At 41.2% G+C, this 20,995-nt stretch overlaps 1 protein-coding gene across 1 annotated transcript in view; it reads right to left on the bottom strand.

The window, feature by feature from the left end:
* Positions 1–20,995, bottom strand: part of SLC7A11 (solute carrier family 7 member 11) — a 254,563-nt gene that overhangs the window by 108,350 nt on the left and 125,218 nt on the right. The window contains exon 6 of the mRNA XM_063458437.1: positions 20,347–20,391. Coding sequence (XP_063314507.1) covers positions 20,347–20,391 — 45 coding nt within the window. The remainder of the gene's footprint in view (positions 1–20,346; positions 20,392–20,995) is intronic.

Genomic DNA, 20,995 nt, shown 5'->3' on the forward strand with positions numbered 1-20,995 from the left:
GTAATGCTCCAATATACGGACACGTTTTCATTCCTTACACCTGCAGACAAAATTCATCCTTTAATCACATACATTGTTTGTATTTCACCAGCCACATTTCTTTCCTCAACATAAGACATCTGAGCTGGCATGACAAAATATCTTGTGACATAGGATCAAGTGAAATACAATACAGTATGTAGCTAAAGACAGTGTTGTCAATAGTGTGCCATAACTCATGGAGTGTCAGTTGTCACCACCCCATAGACCTCATCCTGTACCAAACCATAACAGGTACTATAAAAATTCTGACAGCAATAAAAACAACAGAACATTATTTTTTTGTGTATGTGTATGCGATGTATTTTGGGGGAAGTATACACTATGTGTGCATTAAAGAGGTGTGGGAGCAATTAACTTTATATATTTCTTATTTTTTATCATTTCATGTTTATTTCCCCCTTATTCATGTTACCTTGGACCAGGGAGGTATGAAATGTAAATCCTGGTTTGTCCAGTGGTGAATATAAGACTTGATTAGTATAAAAACATTGTCATTGCTTGATGTGTTAAAGTCTGTTGAACAGGGGGGGCGGAGCCTAACCGCGTAGCAGACCAGACGTGCCCGACTAGGGCTCCTGCATCTGGGGACACAATCCGGGGTAATCCAGCCCCAAAAACGACATTTGCCTACCGCAAACTATCCCACGAGACCCGGGAGAGGCTGCCGAATCGAACGGTACCTTTCCCGACCAAATCGTTACTGAAAAGAAGTTTGCGGCCTACACGTGGAAGAGACCTGGGGAGAAGGCCGCTCCCCGGACTCACTAACAGCAGCTGGACACCTCGGGGAACACCTCCCCCCCCCCCACTGGACCGACGGGGGTTATCTCGGTCCGCATTAACACACCTCACCTACCGCACAGCCTGCTGATGGCTACATCTAAGGTCGTTATCCGCCCAGCGAGCCCTCACAACACGACGGACGCATTTACCGTCAGAAACAGGCAACAGCCCAATCTAGACGGGAACACTATAATAGATGGCGTGCTACAACGCATCGATGACCACTTCACCCGATTCTGGGAGAAACTAGAGGAACGTTTGCAGACAGCAACTGGGGAACAGAAAAGCGTGCAACCACAAGCGGGTAAGAGGGAGAAGGGGACCCCACAGGGCTTTAACCCCCTCCACATCCCCGACCCACGTAATTATGGCCCACCGACGAAGCAAGCATACTTCCCAAACCACCCCCAAAGGGGACAGTGGCCAGGGGCTACAGCGGCAACTGGCAAAAGCCGCCCCACAAGCCTTCCCGGGCCGAAGACCGATAGGAGCTACCCTCCCAAGCATCGACCACACCGCCGCAGAGCAAGCCACCGCAGGCGGTGGCGTAACACCCTAGCTCGACACGGCTCCCGACTGAGGATCAACCCGGCCTCACAGAGTTACCGAGTTGGTGGATTAATGGTGCAGGCCTTCACGAAAACCTGGGGCTGGCAGGCGGCCGCCACACATCCGCAACTGATTGCCACCAGAGGCGATCCCCTGACCCTGGGGGTCAACATACACAACACCTTTGACCAGCATGCCTATGCTACGAAATCCCGGAACACAAACACCCACCAGTCCGCAATACAGCTTCTTGCCACACGCGAACAAACCGGAGTAGAGTTGTGGCCTCCCCCAGTTGCAGGGACTGTCTCTCCCACATGGCCCTTGTGCGGAGTCGGCTGACTCGGGACTGGAACTGATACACTAGTAGGGGACACTGGCGGACGGCCCAAGCTTGAGAACAAACCTGCATTCCTGTTATATGTCGTCGCCGGGTTACCTACACCAGGTATGAAGCACCCACCTGCTGGCAACCACCCCTTTCGGGGCAATAACTGAACTGTTTGAAGCTCGGACTGCACTTGACTTGCAGGCCTGCTACACAACCCTGCAGCCGCTATGCCGTACAGACCCTGCACACTGCTTTTCTTATTATGTATAGTGACTCAGTTAATATTTCATTATGGACCTTGGACGCTCCTTAACTACTATGATACCATGAGAATGTGTCAGGGTACCTGAGGCCTCTACCTCTAAGGGAGGTAGAGACTTGGTGGTGTATCCGTCCAGGCGAGCTGTTTCCTCCGTTCCTCGCGGTTCATCCAGTCACTTAAACACCGGCCGCGAGGAATCCTCGTCCTTTTCTAGCAGGACGCTCAATACGTGACGTCATGACGCTAGCACGAGCAATCTGTCACTCAAGTGTCCGATACCCAATCGGTACTTGTCAGAGGCGTGATTTCCATCCAGAGCCAGGGTATTTAAGCTTACTCCTTACTTCAGCTCATTGCCCTGTCGTGGTTCTAGCTTGTCTAGTCACTCAGTGCTCTGGTATTCTAGTTTGCTCTTTTGGTTTTGACTCGGCTCGTTGTACTACCCTGTTTCTCTGTTATCCCTTGACCCGGCTTGTCTCTCGCTTATCTGTCTTCTCGTTCCCTCGACCTCGGCTTGTCTCTGACTATTCTTTACTCTCGGTACGTTAGTCCGGCCATTCTAAGGCCCGGTATACGTACCTTTCCACTCTTTGTACTCTGCGTGTTGGATCCCTGTCCCGATCCTGACATTACGACAGGGCCAATGGATCCTGCAGGTACAAACAGTCAGCTTGGTTCTTCGGATCCCAGGTTTGACGCCATGGAACATAGGATGGATCAGATGGCTTTGGCACTACAGGCACTTTTGTCTCGTGCTAGTAATCCACCTGAGGAGACACGTACTCCTTCTATCTCTCCTGCAGTCTCAGGTCTAGAGGTAGCCACTGTAGGTGCTTCTTCCCGTATTACCCCACCAGTACGTTATGGCGGGTCACCGGAGAAGTGTCGTGGCTTTCTAAACCAGATTAGCATCCATTTCGAATTACAACCCCGCTCTTATCCTACAGATAGAGCAAAGGTTGGATTTATTATTACTCTGCTCATTGAAAAAGCTTTGAGATGGGCCAATCCTTTATGGGAGAATGATAACCCACTAGTCTATAATTATAATGCCTTTGTAGCTGCGTTTAGAAGAACTTTTGACCCTCCTGGCAGAAAGGTCAATGCAGCTAGATTAATGTTGCGCCTTAAACAGGACAATCGAACACTTGTGGATTATGCACTAGAGTTCAGATCCTTGGCGGCAGAAGTTAAGTGGAACGAACAGGCTTATATAGATGTGTTTTTGAATGGGTTATCAGATGTAATTCTTGACGAGGTCGCTACTAGAGAACTCCCTGAAAATTTGGAGGATTTAATTTCTTTTATATCTCGTATTGATGAACGCTTAAGAGAGAGGCAGAACACTCGAGATAGGACCCGTAGACCCTCCTTTAAACTAGCGCCTACCTTTCAAATCTCTGAGTTCGAAGACTTACGTATTCCTGAACCTATGCAGATAGGCAGTACTCATCTCACTGAAAGGGAGAGACAGTACAGGAGAAGGGAGGGTTTATGTATGTATTGTGGAGTCAGGGGTCATTTACGCCTAAATTGTCCCAATCGTTCGGGAAACGCTCGCACCTAAGTTCCTCTAGAGGACAGGCCTTGGGTGTTTCTACTTTGTCCTCTATTCACAACTACAAGGAGCTCAGGCTTGTGTTACCCGTTTCTTTAAAGTGGGAGAAGGGAGTAGTTAAGACTATGGCACTAATCGATTCTGGAGCTGCTGAGAGCTTTATAGATCAGGGTTTTGCTGCCAAGCATGCTATTCCATCCCAGTTAAAAGAGACACCTCTGGCTGTCGAGGCCATCGATGGTAGACCGTTACTTGAGCCTGTTATTTTCCATGAGACCATACCGATTAACTTGACTGTTGGCATCCTGCATAAAGAGGATATATCCTTAATGCTCATTTCTTCTCCGTCTATTCCCATAGTTCTGGGGTACTCCTGGCTGAGGAGACACAACCCTATTATTAATTGGGAATCAGGGGAGATAGTTTCGTGGGGAGAGAATTGTCAAGAAAAATGCTTGCGGAAGGTCTTACCTCTTGGATTAACTAATACATCGAATACCTCTGACAATCCTACAGAGACACAAATTCCGCCTCAGTATCTAGATTTAAAGGCAGTATTTGACAAAAAGAAAGCCGATACCTTACCCCCACACAGGTCCTTTGATTGCAAAATTAACCTACTCCCTGGTACCATGCCTCCCAGAGGTCATGTATACCCATTATCTATAAAGGAGAACTCAGTCCTAGAGGAATATATTCACGAGAACTTAGACAAGGGATTCATCAGGAGGTCCTCCTCCCCTGCCGGGGCTGGATTTTTTTTTGTTAAAAAGAAAGATGGTTCTTTGAGACCTTGTATTGATTATCGAGGCTTGAATAAGATAACCATTAAAAATGCCTACCCGATTCCCTTGATCACCGAACTCTTCGATCGTTTGAAGGGCTCTACAATTTTCACCAAGTTAGACCTCAGAGGGGCATATAACTTGGTGAGAATCCAGCAGGGACATGAGTGGATGACGGCATTCAATACTCGATATGGCCACTATGAATATACTGTCATGCCTTTTGGGTTATGCAATGCGCCAGCGGTATTCCAAGATCTGATTAATGAGGTTCTTAGGGAATTTCAGCAAGAGTGCGTCATTGTATACCTAGATGATATACTCATTCATTCTAGTGACATTGAGATTCATCACAAGCAAGTCAGGAGGGTTTTGCACAAGCTTCTCCAGCATGGCTTGTACTGCAAGTTGGAGAAATGTAGCTTTGATCAAACCCAGGTAACCTTTCTCGGCTATGTGATCTCTGGGGAGGGATTTAAGATGGATCCGGATAAGCTCCAATCCATTCTAGAGTGGCCTTTACCCACAGGTCTTAAAGCCATACAGAGATTTATTGGTTTTTCCAATTATTATAGGCGCTTTATTAAGGGCTATTCTTCCATTATTGCACCTATCACTAACATGACCAAACAGGGGGCTGACACTAAGAATTGGACTACTGAAGCTCTCCTTGCGTTCAAGACTCTCAAGGAGCTTTTCGCTTCCGCTCCAATTTTAGTTCACCCTGACACTTCTCTGCCTTTTTTGCTCGAGGTAGACGCATCAGAGACTGGTTTAGGTGCTGTTCTATCTCAAAGGTTGGGTGTTGATAAACCATTACATCCATGTGGATTTTTCTCTAAAAAATTGACCGGTACTGAAAGCAGGTATGACATTGGTGACAGAGAATTACTAGCGGTTATCAAGGCTTTGAAAGAATGGAGACATTTATTGGAAGGTACATTACATCCTGTTACCATCCTGACAGACCACAAGAACTTGTCCTATATCGGAGAGGCCAAGCGTCTGTCCTCCAGGCAGGCTCGTTGGTCGTTGTTTCTTACCCATTTCAATTACGTTCTGACTTACAGACCTGGGTCAAAGAATTCTAAAGCCGATGCGCTATCTCGCCAATATGAACCCTCTGCTTCAGTTGAACCACTTTTGTCTTCCATTGTACCCAAATGCAATATTATTGCTAATACCAGTCTCAAAATTCATTCTCCGCTACTTGACCAGATCTTGAAGTCACAACATCTAGCTCCCGGAAACACTCCTGAGGGAAGAAACTTTGTTCCTCCTGAACTTCAACTGGAGCTCTTACAATGTTTTCATGAAAGTAAAATAGCTGGTCATCCTGGTATTCGCAAGACATACTCTCTGATATCCAAGGATTTCTGGTGGCCTTCACTTCGAAAGGATATTGAGGAGTTCGTCGCAGCTTGTGAGACTTGTGCCAAGACTAAACTACCTCATGCATCCCCATGTGGCCTATTACACCCCTTGGACATTCCTGAGAAACCTTGGTCCTGTTTGTCCATAGACTTTATCGTTGATTTGCCTGCTTCCAAAAGACAGACTGTTATTCTCACGGTGGTGGATAGATTTACTAAGATGGCCCATTTCGTGCCATTACCTAAACTTCCGACTTCTCCTGAATTGGCGGAGATTTTTGCGAGAGAAGTTTTTCGCCTACATGGGATTCCTTCAGAGATTGTTTCTGATAGAGGTTCTCAATTTGTCTCACGTTTCTGGAGATCCTTTTGTTCTCAAATGGGCATCAAATTGAACTTTTCCTCTGCCTATCACCCTCAGTCTAACGGAGCTGCTGAACGTACTAATCAAAAGATCGAACAGTATCTGCGTTGCTTTGTTTCCGAACACCAGGACGATTGGGTCGGTCTGATTCCTTGGGCGGAGTTCGCACACAATAACCTTGTTTGCGATTCAACTCGCTCTAGCCCTTTCTTCATGAACTATGGCTTTCATCCTTCGATTTTTCCTTCGGTTTCCTCTTCTCAGGGGATACCGTCGGTTGATGATCATGTCGCCAACCTGAAGAAATTATGGGATCAGACTCGACAAATTCTATTACATAGTTCCTCGCTGTTCAAGAAACACGCTGACAAACATAGAAGAGCGGCTCCTGTTTTTGTTCCTGGGGATAGGGTATGGTTGAGTACTAAGAATATTCGCCTAAAAGTTCCGTCCATGAAATTTGCTCCTCGCTACATAGGTCCTTACAGGGTTCTCACTCGTATCAATCCGGTTGCGTATCGCCTTGCTCTGCCACCTGCCTTACGCATTCCTAACTCTTTTCATGTCTCCTTGTTGAAACCCCTCATTTGCAACAAATTCTCCTCTAAGGTCCCCTCGCCTCGTCCTGTTCAGGTGGAGGGTCGGGAGGAGTACGAGGTCAGCTCCATCATTGACTCCAGAATTTCAAGGGGAAAATTGCAATATCTGGTCAACTGGAGGGGATATGGTCCTGAGGAGAGGAGTTGGGTACCTCAGGAGGACGTCCATGCTTCTCGCCTTCGCAGAGCATTTCACCTCCGCTTCCCATCTCGCCCCGGTTCATTCCGCCCGGTGGGCGTATCTGAGAGGGGGGGTACTGTCAGGGTACCTGAGGCCTCTACCTCTAAGGGAGGTAGAGACTTGGTGGTGTATCCGTCCAGGCGAGCTGTTTCCTCCGTTCCTCGCGGTTCATCCAGTCACTTAAACACCGGCCGCGAGGAATCCTCGTCCTTTTCTAGCAGGACGCTCAATACGTGACGTCATGACGCTAGCACGAGCAATCTGTCACTCAAGTGTCCGATACCCAATCGGTACTTGTCAGAGGCGTGATTTCCATCCAGAGCCAGGGTATTTAAGCTTACTCCTTACTTCAGCTCATTGCCCTGTCGTGGTTCTAGCTTGTCTAGTCACTCAGTGCTCTGGTATTCTAGTTTGCTCTTTTGGTTTTGACTCGGCTCGTTGTACTACCCTGTTTCTCTGTTATCCCTTGACCCGGCTTGTCTCTCGCTTATCTGTCTTCTCGTTCCCTCGACCTCGGCTTGTCTCTGACTATTCTTTACTCTCGGTACGTTAGTCCGGCCATTCTAAGGCCCGGTATACGTACCTTTCCACTCTTTGTACTCTGCGTGTTGGATCCCTGTCCCGATCCTGACAGAATGTCAGCCTAGAGTCACGTTTGCCTTTCTTAACTTCGCTACCTAGGCCTGACCTCTTACTTAATTTTTATTGTAAATTTTTTTTTATGTTGCCAAGCATGTCGACAACTCCATAAGCGTGCCCTAGCATTTTAGCAGATTTCCTGTACTATTTTCTAGGGCACTACACGCCTGCTTATAAATGTTACTAGCCCACTGCAATCCTGATTTAAATACCTTACCAAATTCGTGCGGAGTGAAGGGCCGAGGGGGCAGAGTCCGTCACCTTGAGAGACCCTAGGGGCCTCAGTTAAGCTTGTAATGTTGTGTTCCCCTGTTCTGCTTTAGTTTAGTTTATTTTCTAAGCTATTTCACCTAGAGCACTATACAGATATAGCATTAGACAACCGTATCACACAACGAGCAGCCAAACTGCAGGTGACCTATATTTTTACAAGTTGATATCTTCTTTAGCCTGACCATAATCACTTAAGAATGTGCAGCAACTACACTTTTATGCCGTCAGTTTTCTCATTAAGCATGTTTAATTTTTTATGAAAGCCCTCACTGTATAGCCAAGATGAGGATTACTTATGTTTTTTTCTGCTGTGGCCTTACACACTACTTATTTACTATGTGCCTAAGTTTTGCATAGCCTAAATGTTACTCTTCTATAGCCTATTGGCCTTGAATTTATGACATGTTATCGTTTTAACCTATGTGATGTTTTTGCTTATGGTTTTTCACACCAATATCCTTACTGCTTAGGCCTCACCTATTGTTCACTAACTATGTGCATAAGCCTTGTATACCCTCTTACAGTCTAACAGAACAACACACATACTAAAGCAAGAGATAACCCGTCACACACATACTAAAGCGAGAGATAACCTGTCACACATATACTAAAGCGAGAGATAACCTGTCACACACATACTAAAGCGAGAGATAACCTGTCACACACATACTAAAGCGAGAGAACTTGTCACACACATACTAAAGCGAGAGATAACCTGTCACACACATACTAAAGCGAGAGATCACCTGTCACACACATACTAAAGCGAGAGATCACCTGTCACACACAAACTAAAGCGAGAGATCACCTGTCACACACATACTAAAGCGAGAGATCACCTGTCACACACATACTAAAGCGAGAGATCACCTGTCACACACATACTAAAGCGAGAGATCACCTGTCACACACATACTAAAGCGAGAGATCACCTATTACTACACTGATAAGATGACTTATAGCATGTTTATTGCAACGATCTAACCTAACTATACTCACAAGCTATGTTTAAAGTCAATTGTTTAAGCCTGATAAAAACATAAAAATTGTGCTTATTACTCGTGTGCCCCACATGTTTTACGTGGGATAAGCCAGAGGACTGCTTTTGGGGCACCTCTAGCCAGCTTGTATTACATATATGCACGTCAAAAATAAAGATTTACAAAAAAAAAAAAAAAGTCTGTTGAACAGTGCAAAAGTAGTTTTTTTAGAGTAAGACAGACTATTTTCAATTTTTTTTTTTAAAGGACCAAACTGTAACCATTTATTGTCTTTTATGTGACTGCAAGCAAATAGAAGATGAGTGCATGGAAGTCATGTTATACTTTTGTGACTATTTATATTTTTAGTGTTTGTACTAATACATTCTATTTACAATCTATACAGAAGGCTGTTATTTATATCCCTATAATAGTGTAAGGCATATGTCATAGATTATAATAGTCCAATGACCTATTAAATCCTAACTGCTTATTCAACTTTAATATCTAACTATGCTGCTACAGTTTTAAAAAAAATCTGGATTGTTTTGCATGAAATACACATACAGAAAGGAAACAGTATATTACACTGGCAAACCATATATGCTAAATATTAGAACACACACATTTTAACATCTAAGTATCTATATTTACAAATTGTTAAGTGCTCTATCAATGCTATGTCAATCAGTATTTCTCCAAATGAAAGAATTTAACTTTTTTAAACTGTATTGCAGACCATTTATTTTACAGAACACATTCTTAAACTGCCCCTCCCTTGATAACTGGCCAACTGGGTCCAGACATAGTACAGTGGTGTAGAGATGTAAATAAGTACCCGTGAATCCATGAAATATTGAATTAATAGTCATTGGACTTGGTGACATTTGTTATATATGTTTTAGATCATTTATGTTTTTTGCAAAACAGGAGCAGGATGTGGCAATGTGGACTTGAGAGAGTAGCAGCTGGTTGTGCACCCAAGTCCTCCAGCAGTCACTTTTGCCCGCCACCCCCTTAATATGCTTCTTTTCTGTGATACTGTAGAGACAGATTTTACATTGTATCATAAAATAATTCTCAAGTTTGTGAGGTAGCTCATAGCAATGTATTGGCCTATTATTGCTACAAAATGTTGTATTGTTGAGTTTGAGAAGTTAAACTCATTGTATACACCCTTAAAGCGACTACACCGTACCCACTTTTTTGTTCATACACAAAGAATAGCATGCTGAGTATTGACATTGCAAAGCAAGATTCCAAATGTTAACGCTAAATGCTCTACATTAATCCAGAGATAATGCAGATTGCATGTACTCCACATTATTGCTCTCAGGTTTTACAAGCAAATGACAATGCCCTTCCAAATGGATAACCTAATTAATGCTCCATGTGCATTTATTGATGGTCTTGATTTTCCGAAGTAAGACCTAATTATACAGGATTTGTTATTTACCAGAAGGTTACTTGGTAACGATGTAAGAAGCAGACTGTCAGGTCACATGTCATCCAGGATCCGAATTAGGATGGTGATAAAAGCAGGTGAAAATATGCAGAGACCATCAAGCAATGAAACTGATAACAAAACTGTGTGTTAACTCATTAACCCTTTACTTAGCAGATTAAGAGAAGAGAGGTTTGACTGAATCCTAGACAAAACTTCTAAGACATGACACTGTCCTCCATGATTTAGCAAGAAAAAAAAAAAAAAAACTAATACAGATTTGCAACATTATAAACATTAAAGCAGCCTGAAGGTTTAAATTAAAGATACAAAGCAGCAAGGGAGATTGTGGTAACTAGAGAAAAAAATTGACAAAAAGAGGTAAATATAAAATAAGTCAATTAGAATTTCTAAATTATGTTCTGATACCAGTGTGAAGAGAACTGAAAAAGGTAACATTCAAAGCACCATAACCACTACAGCAAGCTATAGTAGTTATGGTTCAGGAGTGCCCTGTCGCTTTAGCTCAGTATAAGGGTGGTGGAGATGGGGGGAGGGGAAAACTAAGAACATGTAATGTATGTAATATTGATTAAAATTCACAAAAAGTACAAATGACCCATGATAATTGTGATGGACCGCCTGCCACCCTGACCGGGTGCCTCCGTCAACTGATGCTCCTAGTGCTCACGGAGGACTCCAAGCACTCCACCAGACACAATTTGCACTGTAGCCCCCTAGCCACCGTAGCTTGGCTGGGGGTCTCGCCGTCCCTTCCCACCCTGGACAAAACTCCTGGATCCAGCTCCCAGTGGGAAGGTCTCTAATCCAAGAGAGTATAGCTGTGAAGCTCTTATAAGAGCTAGTGATATAGCTTGTATAGCAGGTCCCTAAAAACTGAGGGTAAAGCAGGACTGAATTTTACTGGTGCCACACTGGTCTTTTATGACAGTCCTCATGCAAGGGGTACCGCCCACATGGACCTTGTTGGAAACTCCAACACAAAGACACAGTCCAATAAGAGCAGTGATTGAATGCATGACACTCCTATAACAAACTGTTATGGTACCTCCTGTAATAAATGCCCAAACCGCCGTTTAGTGGATATTCCCCGGTCACAATACTGTAGTTGGTAGCGTATGCAGTATAACCATGCGAACCGCTAGCTAGGGAATCCTCCAAACTCTCGAACGGTACCGGTACGGCTTTCTACCTTCCGAGCTCCAGTCATACGAACCGCCACTTACAGCCGAACAGCAATAGGTCCTAAGCGGCATATAATCCCCATAAGCAGTCTCTAGTCGCTGGTAATAAAATCCCCCCAATAACGAGACCAAGCTCCATTATGAGGGTAAAACATGAACTGGCTTTACTGTGGGCTACCTGCCCGTATATATGCAGGTCTCCCACTTGGTGGACACTCCCCTAGGGGACCAAATGGAAGACTGAAATAACAGAAGGACATGGGGACATTTCAGACATACATCCTCCCAATATTCCCAGCATGCATCACAGTTTCCTTCCCTCTGCTCGGGGGATAATTGGGAAGTAATTCAATTATCTCCTTGAGCAGAGGCACATTGCCATTTTAACTTCAAGTTATAAAAGACATTAAAATATATAACTTAACAATTGCCGAACATATTGTATTCGCATAACCCATCTCCAGATAGCCTGGATCTGAGTGCATATTATTGATGAATAGCGCTTAGATCCCATACGCATAGTTCAATCGCCATGGAGTCAAAGTCTGTTATAGTCCTTCGGTATGCGATTGACTCCATGGGACAGCTATCTGAGTTCAAGTCTATTCGTGCTGTTAAAGTTCCCGAAAGGCCGGCGTTCGTATATCCCGGTCGATAGAGAAGGGAAGGTTGATGGCTTCAGCAGTGTTCGGTTGACTAAGTGTCCGTTTTGAGTTCCATAGAATAACCGTCGAACACCGCTGGGCTTTCGCATAGTCAAAATGGCCGCCGCCTCGTGGTCGACATACGAACGACGACCACCCTGTCTTCGGTCTTAATTGAGAAGTGGCTGCGGTTAACCTCAACGTTCTAATTGGGATCAATAGGTTAACGAGCAGCACACTTCTCTCCTGGGTGGCTGTCCGTTCGGTAGTTGCGGTCGGCAAACAAATGTATTCCCTTAATCCAGGCATACGAACGGGGGATACAGGCAAACGGCAAAGCAGATGAACACAGTACGTTTAGTCCAGACGGATGGGTCTGTCACACAAACATACATCTCCTCTGCCTGGGAGATAATTGAGTCAGATAATGTATTAACCCAATTATCTCTAGGCAAAAAACAAACAAACACATATTTTACAAAACCCCAAAAGTACCCCAAAAACACATGATATCCCCACAAACATCACATCCCCTGATAGCACTGATCTGGGTGATCAACATATCCAAAAATCACCCAGATCAGTTCAGGGGTTCAGGAATTTCATGGAAGTCATATTTTAACCGGCACACATGGTTCCATGCCCAAAACAGTTCCAGAGAATTAGGCTGTGTGGTCGGTCTACTTTGGGGATTTAAAGTAAAGTTCAAAACACCAAACGTAGCCATTCATGCATACAGTCAGTGCATGTCTCTTGGTCGGGGGTTTCTTCTTACTGAACTCGTTCGACTCCCGTTCGAATAGCCGAACATCCATGGAAGCTAAAAGTTTAAAGGTGTTCGTGCCGTCGAGTGTCCAATTTGAGTTCCATGCACTCGACAACCAAACACCACTGGATGCGTTCGACTAAACAAGATGGCCGCCGCCATAGCTTCGGGAGTTCAAAGTGCTGCCTCGAAAGTTCGAATTGTTCCTGTCCAAGAGGCACAACCAGAGTCTTTAACCCAAAGTTCATTACAGGGGCCATTGTCACAGAGCCAAGAGGCTTATCATCACAATAATATTAAATGTATGCTTTCTAATGCTAAGAGCCTATATAACAAAATGGGGGAACTAGAGGCAATAGCATACATTAAACAATATGATATAATAGGCATAACAGAAACATGGTGGGGTGAGACACATGACTGGGCAGTTAACTTAAATGGGTACACGTTATTTAGGAAGGATAGGAAAAACAAGAAGGGTGGTGGGGTATGTTTGTATGTCAACCATGAGTTAAAGTCAAATCTTAGCCATGGGGTATGTGACAAGGAAAATATGGAAGCTTTATGGGTAGATATCTGCTTGGGGCAAAAGAAGGGAAATCAGTTATAGGTTGGGATAAGTCATAAGTCAGTTAATGTAAATATTAATGAGGAAGAACAGCTGTTAGAGCAAATTGGCAAAGCTGCAAATCAGGGTAAAATGTTAATTATTGGAGATTTTAATTACCCGGACATAAATTGGGACAAAGGGACTAGTAGCTCAGCAAAGGGAATTAGGTTTTTAAACTTGTTAAATGACACCTTTATGTCACAACTCGTACAAGCACCAACTAGAAAGGATGCTTGTCTGGATGTCGTTATAACAAACAATGTTGATCTTTTGACCAACATTCACGTAGGGGAGCATTTGTGAAATAGTGATCACAATATGGTAATTTTTAAAATAAACTCAAAAAAGCAAAAGCACGAGGGGTATACTAAAAATATAATTTAAAAAAAGCCAATTTCAATGAGCTTAGGGCAGCTGTACAACATATCGACTAGCATAAACTCCTTAGTGAAAAAAACACTGAGGATAAATTTAAACTATTTAAACAAATATTCTCAGTATGTACCATTTGGTAATACATATAAAAGAAACAAATTGAAACCAATGTGGCTTAGTAGAGAAATAAAACAAGAGATTAAAAATAAGAAAAAGGCATTTAAAGCATTTAAATCTGACAAATCAGAGGCATTCTATGAAGAAGTAAGCAGAAGTATATATCAGGATGTTGCAGTGGATGTGATCTACTTGGATTTTGCCAAGGAATTTGATATGGTTCCTCACAGTAAGTAAGTCTTCAAACTAAAAGAAGTTGGTCTAGATGATTATTCTTTTTCTTGGGTAGAATATTGGCTTAAGGTAAATTTTCAGGCTGGACAAAAGTGGTAAGTGGTGTCCCACAGGGTTCTGTTTTGGGACCGCTTCTATTTAACATATTTATAAATGATCATGAAATAGGCATTGAAACCATGTATCAGTGTTTGCAGATGACACAAAACTTTGTAAAGTAATACAATGTGAGCAGGATATGGCTTTCCTGCAGAGGGATTTGGATAGATTGGGGGACTGGGCACTAAAATGGCAAATTAAATTTAACGTAGAGAAGTTATGCCCTTTCGGGGTCAAGAATACACAAGCAACTTACACCCTAAATGGTAGTGAATTAGGGATAACCACACAAGAGAAGGATTTGGGAATTAGGCCAGTAAGGTTTTGTCATGTGTAAATAGGGGCATAAATTCTCGTGATGAAAATATAATTTTACCTCTTTATAAATCGCTGGTAAGACCACACCTTGAATATGCTGTGCAATTTTGGGCACCTGTTCTAAAGAAGGATATCATGGCACTAGAAAAAGTGCAGAGACGAGCTACACAATTGATAAAAGGAATGGTGCATTTTAGTTAGGAAGAAAGGTTAAACATTTAAATCTCTTTAGTTTGGAAAAACGGCGCCTCAGAGGGGAAATTATAACACAATACAAATATATTCGGGACAGTACAAACCATTAACTGAAAACTCTATATTTAAACAGGGCTATACATAGGACACAAGGTCACACTTTTAGGCTGGAAGAAAGGAGATTCCATCTAAGGCAAAGAAAAGTTGTTGTTTTTTACAGTAAGAGCAATACGGATACGGAATTCTCTGCCTGAAGAGGTGGTTTTATCAGAGTCCATACAGATGTTAAAACTGCAATTGTATAAATACTTGCAAAAACATACCATACAGGGTAATTTCTGATTATTGGGGTAATAGCTGCTTTATCCAAGGAGACATCTGTCTGCTATTTTGCGGTCAAGAAGGAAATTGTTTCCTAGTTTTTTGCAAAATTGGAAGCGTTTCAGACTAGGTCGTTTTGCCTTCTTTTGGATCAACAGCAAAAACATATGTGAGGAAGGCTGAACTTGATGAACGCAGGTCTCTTTTCAGCTATGTAACTATGTAGTTGGCAATAAACTCAACCTCATTTTCCATATACATGTTTAGTGTCTCACACCATTTGCTCTCTCAGATCACCACCTCTTTTCTTTTGTTCTCAATAGCCCCCTCACACAATATCTTCAGCCTAGCCCTTTTCAACATGAGAGAAACCTTAAATTGTCAATTCTAACTCTCTTTTTGACCCTCTTCAATCTGGCTTCTACCCCATACATTCTACTAGAGCTGCTCTGATTAAAGTAACTAATTACCTAATAATGGCTAAATTCAAAGGCCACTACTATCTGTTACTTCTTCTAGACTTCTTTACTGCCTTCTCCATTGTTGATCATGATCACTCTCTTCTTCAGCTGTGAGTTCTGTATTTACTTGTTGTGTGACAACTTCTGTAACTAATTTTGCAAGATAGGGCATGCTAATCTGACTTTATTGAACACGAATTCCAATATCCACTAATGTTGGGAAAAACAAACCTATTACCAGTTCTCAGTAAATTTAATTTTGAAGCACTAATCACAGAAACAATGACAAGGGGCACAGTGGATTTACATATAGGATAACTATAAACTAGTTGCTAAGCCAAAAGTAAGTGGTAATAAAATGTAAAATAAAGAATTAAAGGCAGTCACTAGTCTAATTCATACACATAAAATACATTAATTTTGCTCAATAAAACTATTATGTATCATGGGGATTAAAAAAACAAAAAACTAAAAAAACTAAAACAAATGGAGCATAAATGCTTTATATTATTTTAAATATGGTCAGTATATTTAAGATCACTGTCCTTTTACACATTTAACACTCCAGAAATATATCTAACATCTGGGTTAATGTATTTGTAGCATGACATTTCTTTTAACTTAGCATTAATAAATATACAATTTATATAAGACCTCTATGAAGAAAACATTTCATTTGTCTGCATATTCTGGGCAAAAATTACTTTGAATCTCTGACAAGAAGGTAGACACATTTCTTGCAAATGGTCCTCAACGGTGTTATATATATGTCATGTGTCTTACCGACTCCCATTTCATTTTAACAAATATCATTAGGTGTGCTGGGATCAGATATCACGATGGTCTTATTTAGTATGGACAATTCACAAATGAGATCATTTTTACATGATGGAGAGTAAACACGGGGGGCCACTCTATCCAGCTTTAGTTTTCAGACAGCTCTAGAACCAAGGCTAAATTAGGCTCCCGAGAGGAAATATGTTCAACATAAAAATAGAACAAAATGAAAAGTAGATTGTGTTCGATCTCAATATGTCGTACATGTTTCTAAAACAAAAATATAATTGTACTGCTTCATTTAATACAATCTATTACAAGACAACCCCATGGTTCGATTTTAATTAAAAAGCCTGTTATTTTCGCCTACATTATTTTTCCTTGAGCTTTATTTCTGCCTTGTTTGTATCCTCTAATGTAAATTATCTTTTATTTCTTTATTTATTTATTTTACCGTGCATTTTCTTTATACAGCTGCCGCTTAAAGAAATCTTGGTAGTACGCAGCTCAATAAAGAAATTGATTTAGGACTGCTATCTTTTGTATTATGATAGTGGCTCTTAATATTGTGCAATGAAGTTCATACCTCTTGGCTATGTCTAGATTGTATAATTTATATATGCTATAGCATTGTTATTTTTATTAATGAACATATAAACTCAGCTGAAAAAAAATCTGATAGCATTCATTTTTCAGAAGATGATATTATATGAGTTATATTTTAGATACATCCTCTCCTTTGGTGTTCTTGCACTTTTTAATGCCAGTATGTCATATAAATGGACGGTGGCACATCATTAAGTATGGTTGCAATTGAGTGAATGAAAGCAAATGGGAAATGAAAGCTTAGAACAGAAGAGCAATTTGGAATACAAAACCTTTTCACAGAAAACTAGAAAGCTATATTCCACAACAGCTCATTCCATCATTCCAAAAGGCATAGGATGTTAAATGTATTGATAATTTGCTTTTGATATGGCTTCACTGATCTCAGCGGCAATCCCTTAGTTCCATTTATACTCTTTCTTCCCCATCTTTTTCATTTTTATTATTTATTTAATTATAATATTTATTTATTTATTGCTGATTCTTTGTATTTGGGGAACGGAAATCATGAGAGTTGATATTTTGAATTTAAAGGGACACTTCAGGCACCCAGACCATTTCTGCCCAACTCCCACTACCCTGTGTGAGGACCTCCAGCGTCGCTAAAATCCCCATAGGAAAGCATTGAAAAGCATTTTCAATGCTTTCCTATGGAGAGGTCTAATGCGCATGCGCGCATTCGGTCTCCCCAGCCGGCGGGCGGGATCAGTCTCCCCGCCGGTTGACGTAATGAAGGGGAGGAGCGGCAGCGGAGGAAGAAGCAGCGACGTGGGACATGTCGCTGCTCTGGTAAGTGACTGAAGCGTTTTTCACACCTTCAGCAACCGGGGATGGGAGGTGGAAGGGAGAGGGGGCCTGCAGTGCCAGGAAAACGGATTGTTTTCATGGCACTGGAGAGTCCCTTTAACCCCTTAAGGACCAAACTTCTGGAATAAAAGGGAATCATGAAATGTCACACGTCATGTGTCCTTAAGGGGTTAAGAGCCTCACAATATCCTCTTTTAAAATAATAGGGAGTTTTTGTCTTGGATTGTAGAGAATCTATAATCCAAATTGTGCTACAGAGGTCAAGAATCAAGGTTCTTCTGGATTATTACTGGAAGCAAATTCATTTTAAAGCTGTGTGTTGCATACACATTTCAGTTAATCAGGTTCTTGAAAGGTGTGATTTTCTTTTTATCAGCACACAAATAATAAATAACATTTTGGATGATGGATGATAACAATGGATGATGTCAAAAGGCAGTGCAATACAATTTTTCTGAAAGCCTTTACACAGTTGATAATTGATTATTTGACGCACAAGACCTTGTATGAAGCCTTACAGGAAAATGTAAAATTATTTGAAGTAATGCAAGGAAACACATTTTGCTTTATGTATTACACTACCGTGCCTTGTTTTACAATCATTATAGTTGTTTTAGAGATATTCAGTTTAAAAACTACATAATAAATTACATTGGTATTTTAAGTATTGACATCAAAACATCAGGTCAACATTGAACATCACAGTAATACTGTAATGGAGCAACACATAGGAGCAAAGCACATTTGCGATATCATTCTTTATACTATTGGTTAATGGGTATAGTGTTAAGGATACACAGCATTAGAGATATCCACTTTAAGTTATACTTTTTGTATCTACTTCTATTACTTTGCCTAAAATTAGGATTATTTTCAAAGCTATACATAAGGAAAGTAGTGACTATTTCCCCTTTCATATACCCTGCAGGTGGACAAAAGCTGACAAAGGGTGGAGCTTTCATAAAAGCCTCATGCCCTTTGCCAACTTTGTCATTGGTCATTCACTTAGTTCTTCCAGCATTGTGGCATTCTCAGCAGTGTTGCATAATGAATTATCCATTTTGACTTTTGGAAGGCTAAAAGAAGATTTCCAATGTCTGCCATCTTGGTAATGCCAAGATGATGGTACCATGAATAAAGACCTGGTGTAACCGGCACAACTATTCCCTGGGGCACTGCCCCACTGGACCTCAGGAAAGTCAACCTCCTCCAGCACAAAGGTAGGCAGAAAGGAGGGTGGATAAAACAGAGCTCCAGTGGCGGAATCTGGTTGTGCCCGTCCTTGCATGATAGTGTGTATAACAGTGTCTGTCCATGCGTGTGTGGCAGTGTGTATCTTTGTATGACATCTATGTGTGGCAGTATGTATATGTTTGTGTGTGCTGTGTATGTGTGTGTTGTGGTGGTTAACTAATTCTATATATGGGGAAAATAATTTGGGGGATCCAAGAGTTATTATAGGAGCCCTGCATCCATCCATCCTTCCAACCACTTAGCCATCTATCCAGTCATCCATCCATCCATCCATCCATCCTACAACACACAAGTAGAATAAGCCATGCTTTATAATGGTACCTTCTGGACTATAGTTAAAATGTGTATGAATTAAATGCATTGTTCCTTTTTTGAAAACAGATTGCTATTTGTTATTAAGCGTGAGCATTATACTGTTGGGAACAAAACCCCATTGTGAACAAGAAGAATTCTGCATGGGGTTTTACTGACAAAAGCAAGTTTCTAAGACTAAGGAGATTTCATTTTTGTTTTTCATTTTCCTTTCACATTGTCTTGTTGAGGGAAAAAAAAAGTGTTCAGTGAATGTTTTTGACAATGTAGGCAGATTGTTCACAGTGTCAGCAGCTGGAAGAAAGATAGTAACAGCATCTGCCTACTTAAACAATTAATTTAAAACATACAATAGCTACATAGTTAAACTACTGAAAACAATTGAGTGATTAGTGAACCATCACCATCTTACAGCAGGATTAGATAAACATATTTCTAGTGAACTGAAGAGAATAGAAGAGGCGTGAACCTTCATTTGCATGTACAAAAATGATTTGCATGATCAAGATATTTATTAAGCTTCATTATAACTATTTGTTCTCATTTTCATTATTTTGTGCAGGTGCTTGGAGCATAGCAACAGTGGTATGTGATTACCAACATTATCAAAACAACTAATGTGAGTTTGTGGTCTTTTCCGCAGAACATTTGTTATGGGTCACAACATGTGGAATAATACGTTTTAACGTTTATTGCAAAAAATAATATATATGTAGTCATAGCCTAAACCTGTATGTGAGCAAATGACCTACAGAATACTCTTCAATAATAACCAAGATAAAAAGTATCAGTCAACTAAGCATCAACAAACCTTGAACTCACAACAATAATCCTTTAAAAAGCAGAACAGTTTATATTACAACAAAAAAAAACATAGAAAAAGACAAGCTTAAAATACATTTTTAGAAATATTACAAATAGTCCATATCGTAGGCCTTTTCAAGTAGATTACTTTATTCTCATTATACACATTATATAGAAACACCAACAGGGGGAGCAGTGAGTTATCCCTTATTTGACTATAATCCAAAACATGTATACCATTATACCAAAACGATAATAATACTGAACATGATACTTACTTTTCAGGGTTTTCAACTTCTTCAGTAACAAAATTGAGGTAAAACCTGTAACAGAAAATCATGTTAGTAGTAGCTTGTAATTTAATAACATGATGTAATTTGAAATAAACACTCATTCGTGTTTATTAGACAATTTTCTCAAAATCATATATAATAACTTAAATGTTAAATAAAAAAAAAATAATAATTTAAAACTTAAAGGGACACTATAGTCACCAGAACCAATGCTGCTTAATGTCATATTTCGGGTGTCTATAGACTCAACCTTGCGGACTTTTCAATGTAAACGCTGCCTTTTCCGAGTAAAGACAGTTTTTACATTACTGCCTAGTTCTGCCTAGTAACACTCAGACGGCCACAAAAGGTGCTTCCTAGTCCTTGTGATGCACACTGTGCAGCACTAGTGTTCAGCATCTACACACTTTACGTGAAGACACTGAATGTTCTCCATAAAGATGCATTGATTCTATGCTTTTTTTGAAGAGATACTGATTAGAGAAGCACCAGATTTTTTTTTTCATGCATGAGCAATAGCCTCCCACAGGAAAGTCTTGGGTTGGCTGAGATCATTAGGATTGATGATCTTAACCATGGAGGTGGGAAAAAGCAGGGCCAGCCACAGTGAGACAGATAAATTAAAATTAAAAAT

Source organism: Pelobates fuscus, chromosome 6, assembly GCF_036172605.1.
Source record: "Pelobates fuscus isolate aPelFus1 chromosome 6, aPelFus1.pri, whole genome shotgun sequence".
Lineage (NCBI taxonomy): Eukaryota > Metazoa > Chordata > Amphibia > Anura > Pelobatidae > Pelobates > Pelobates fuscus.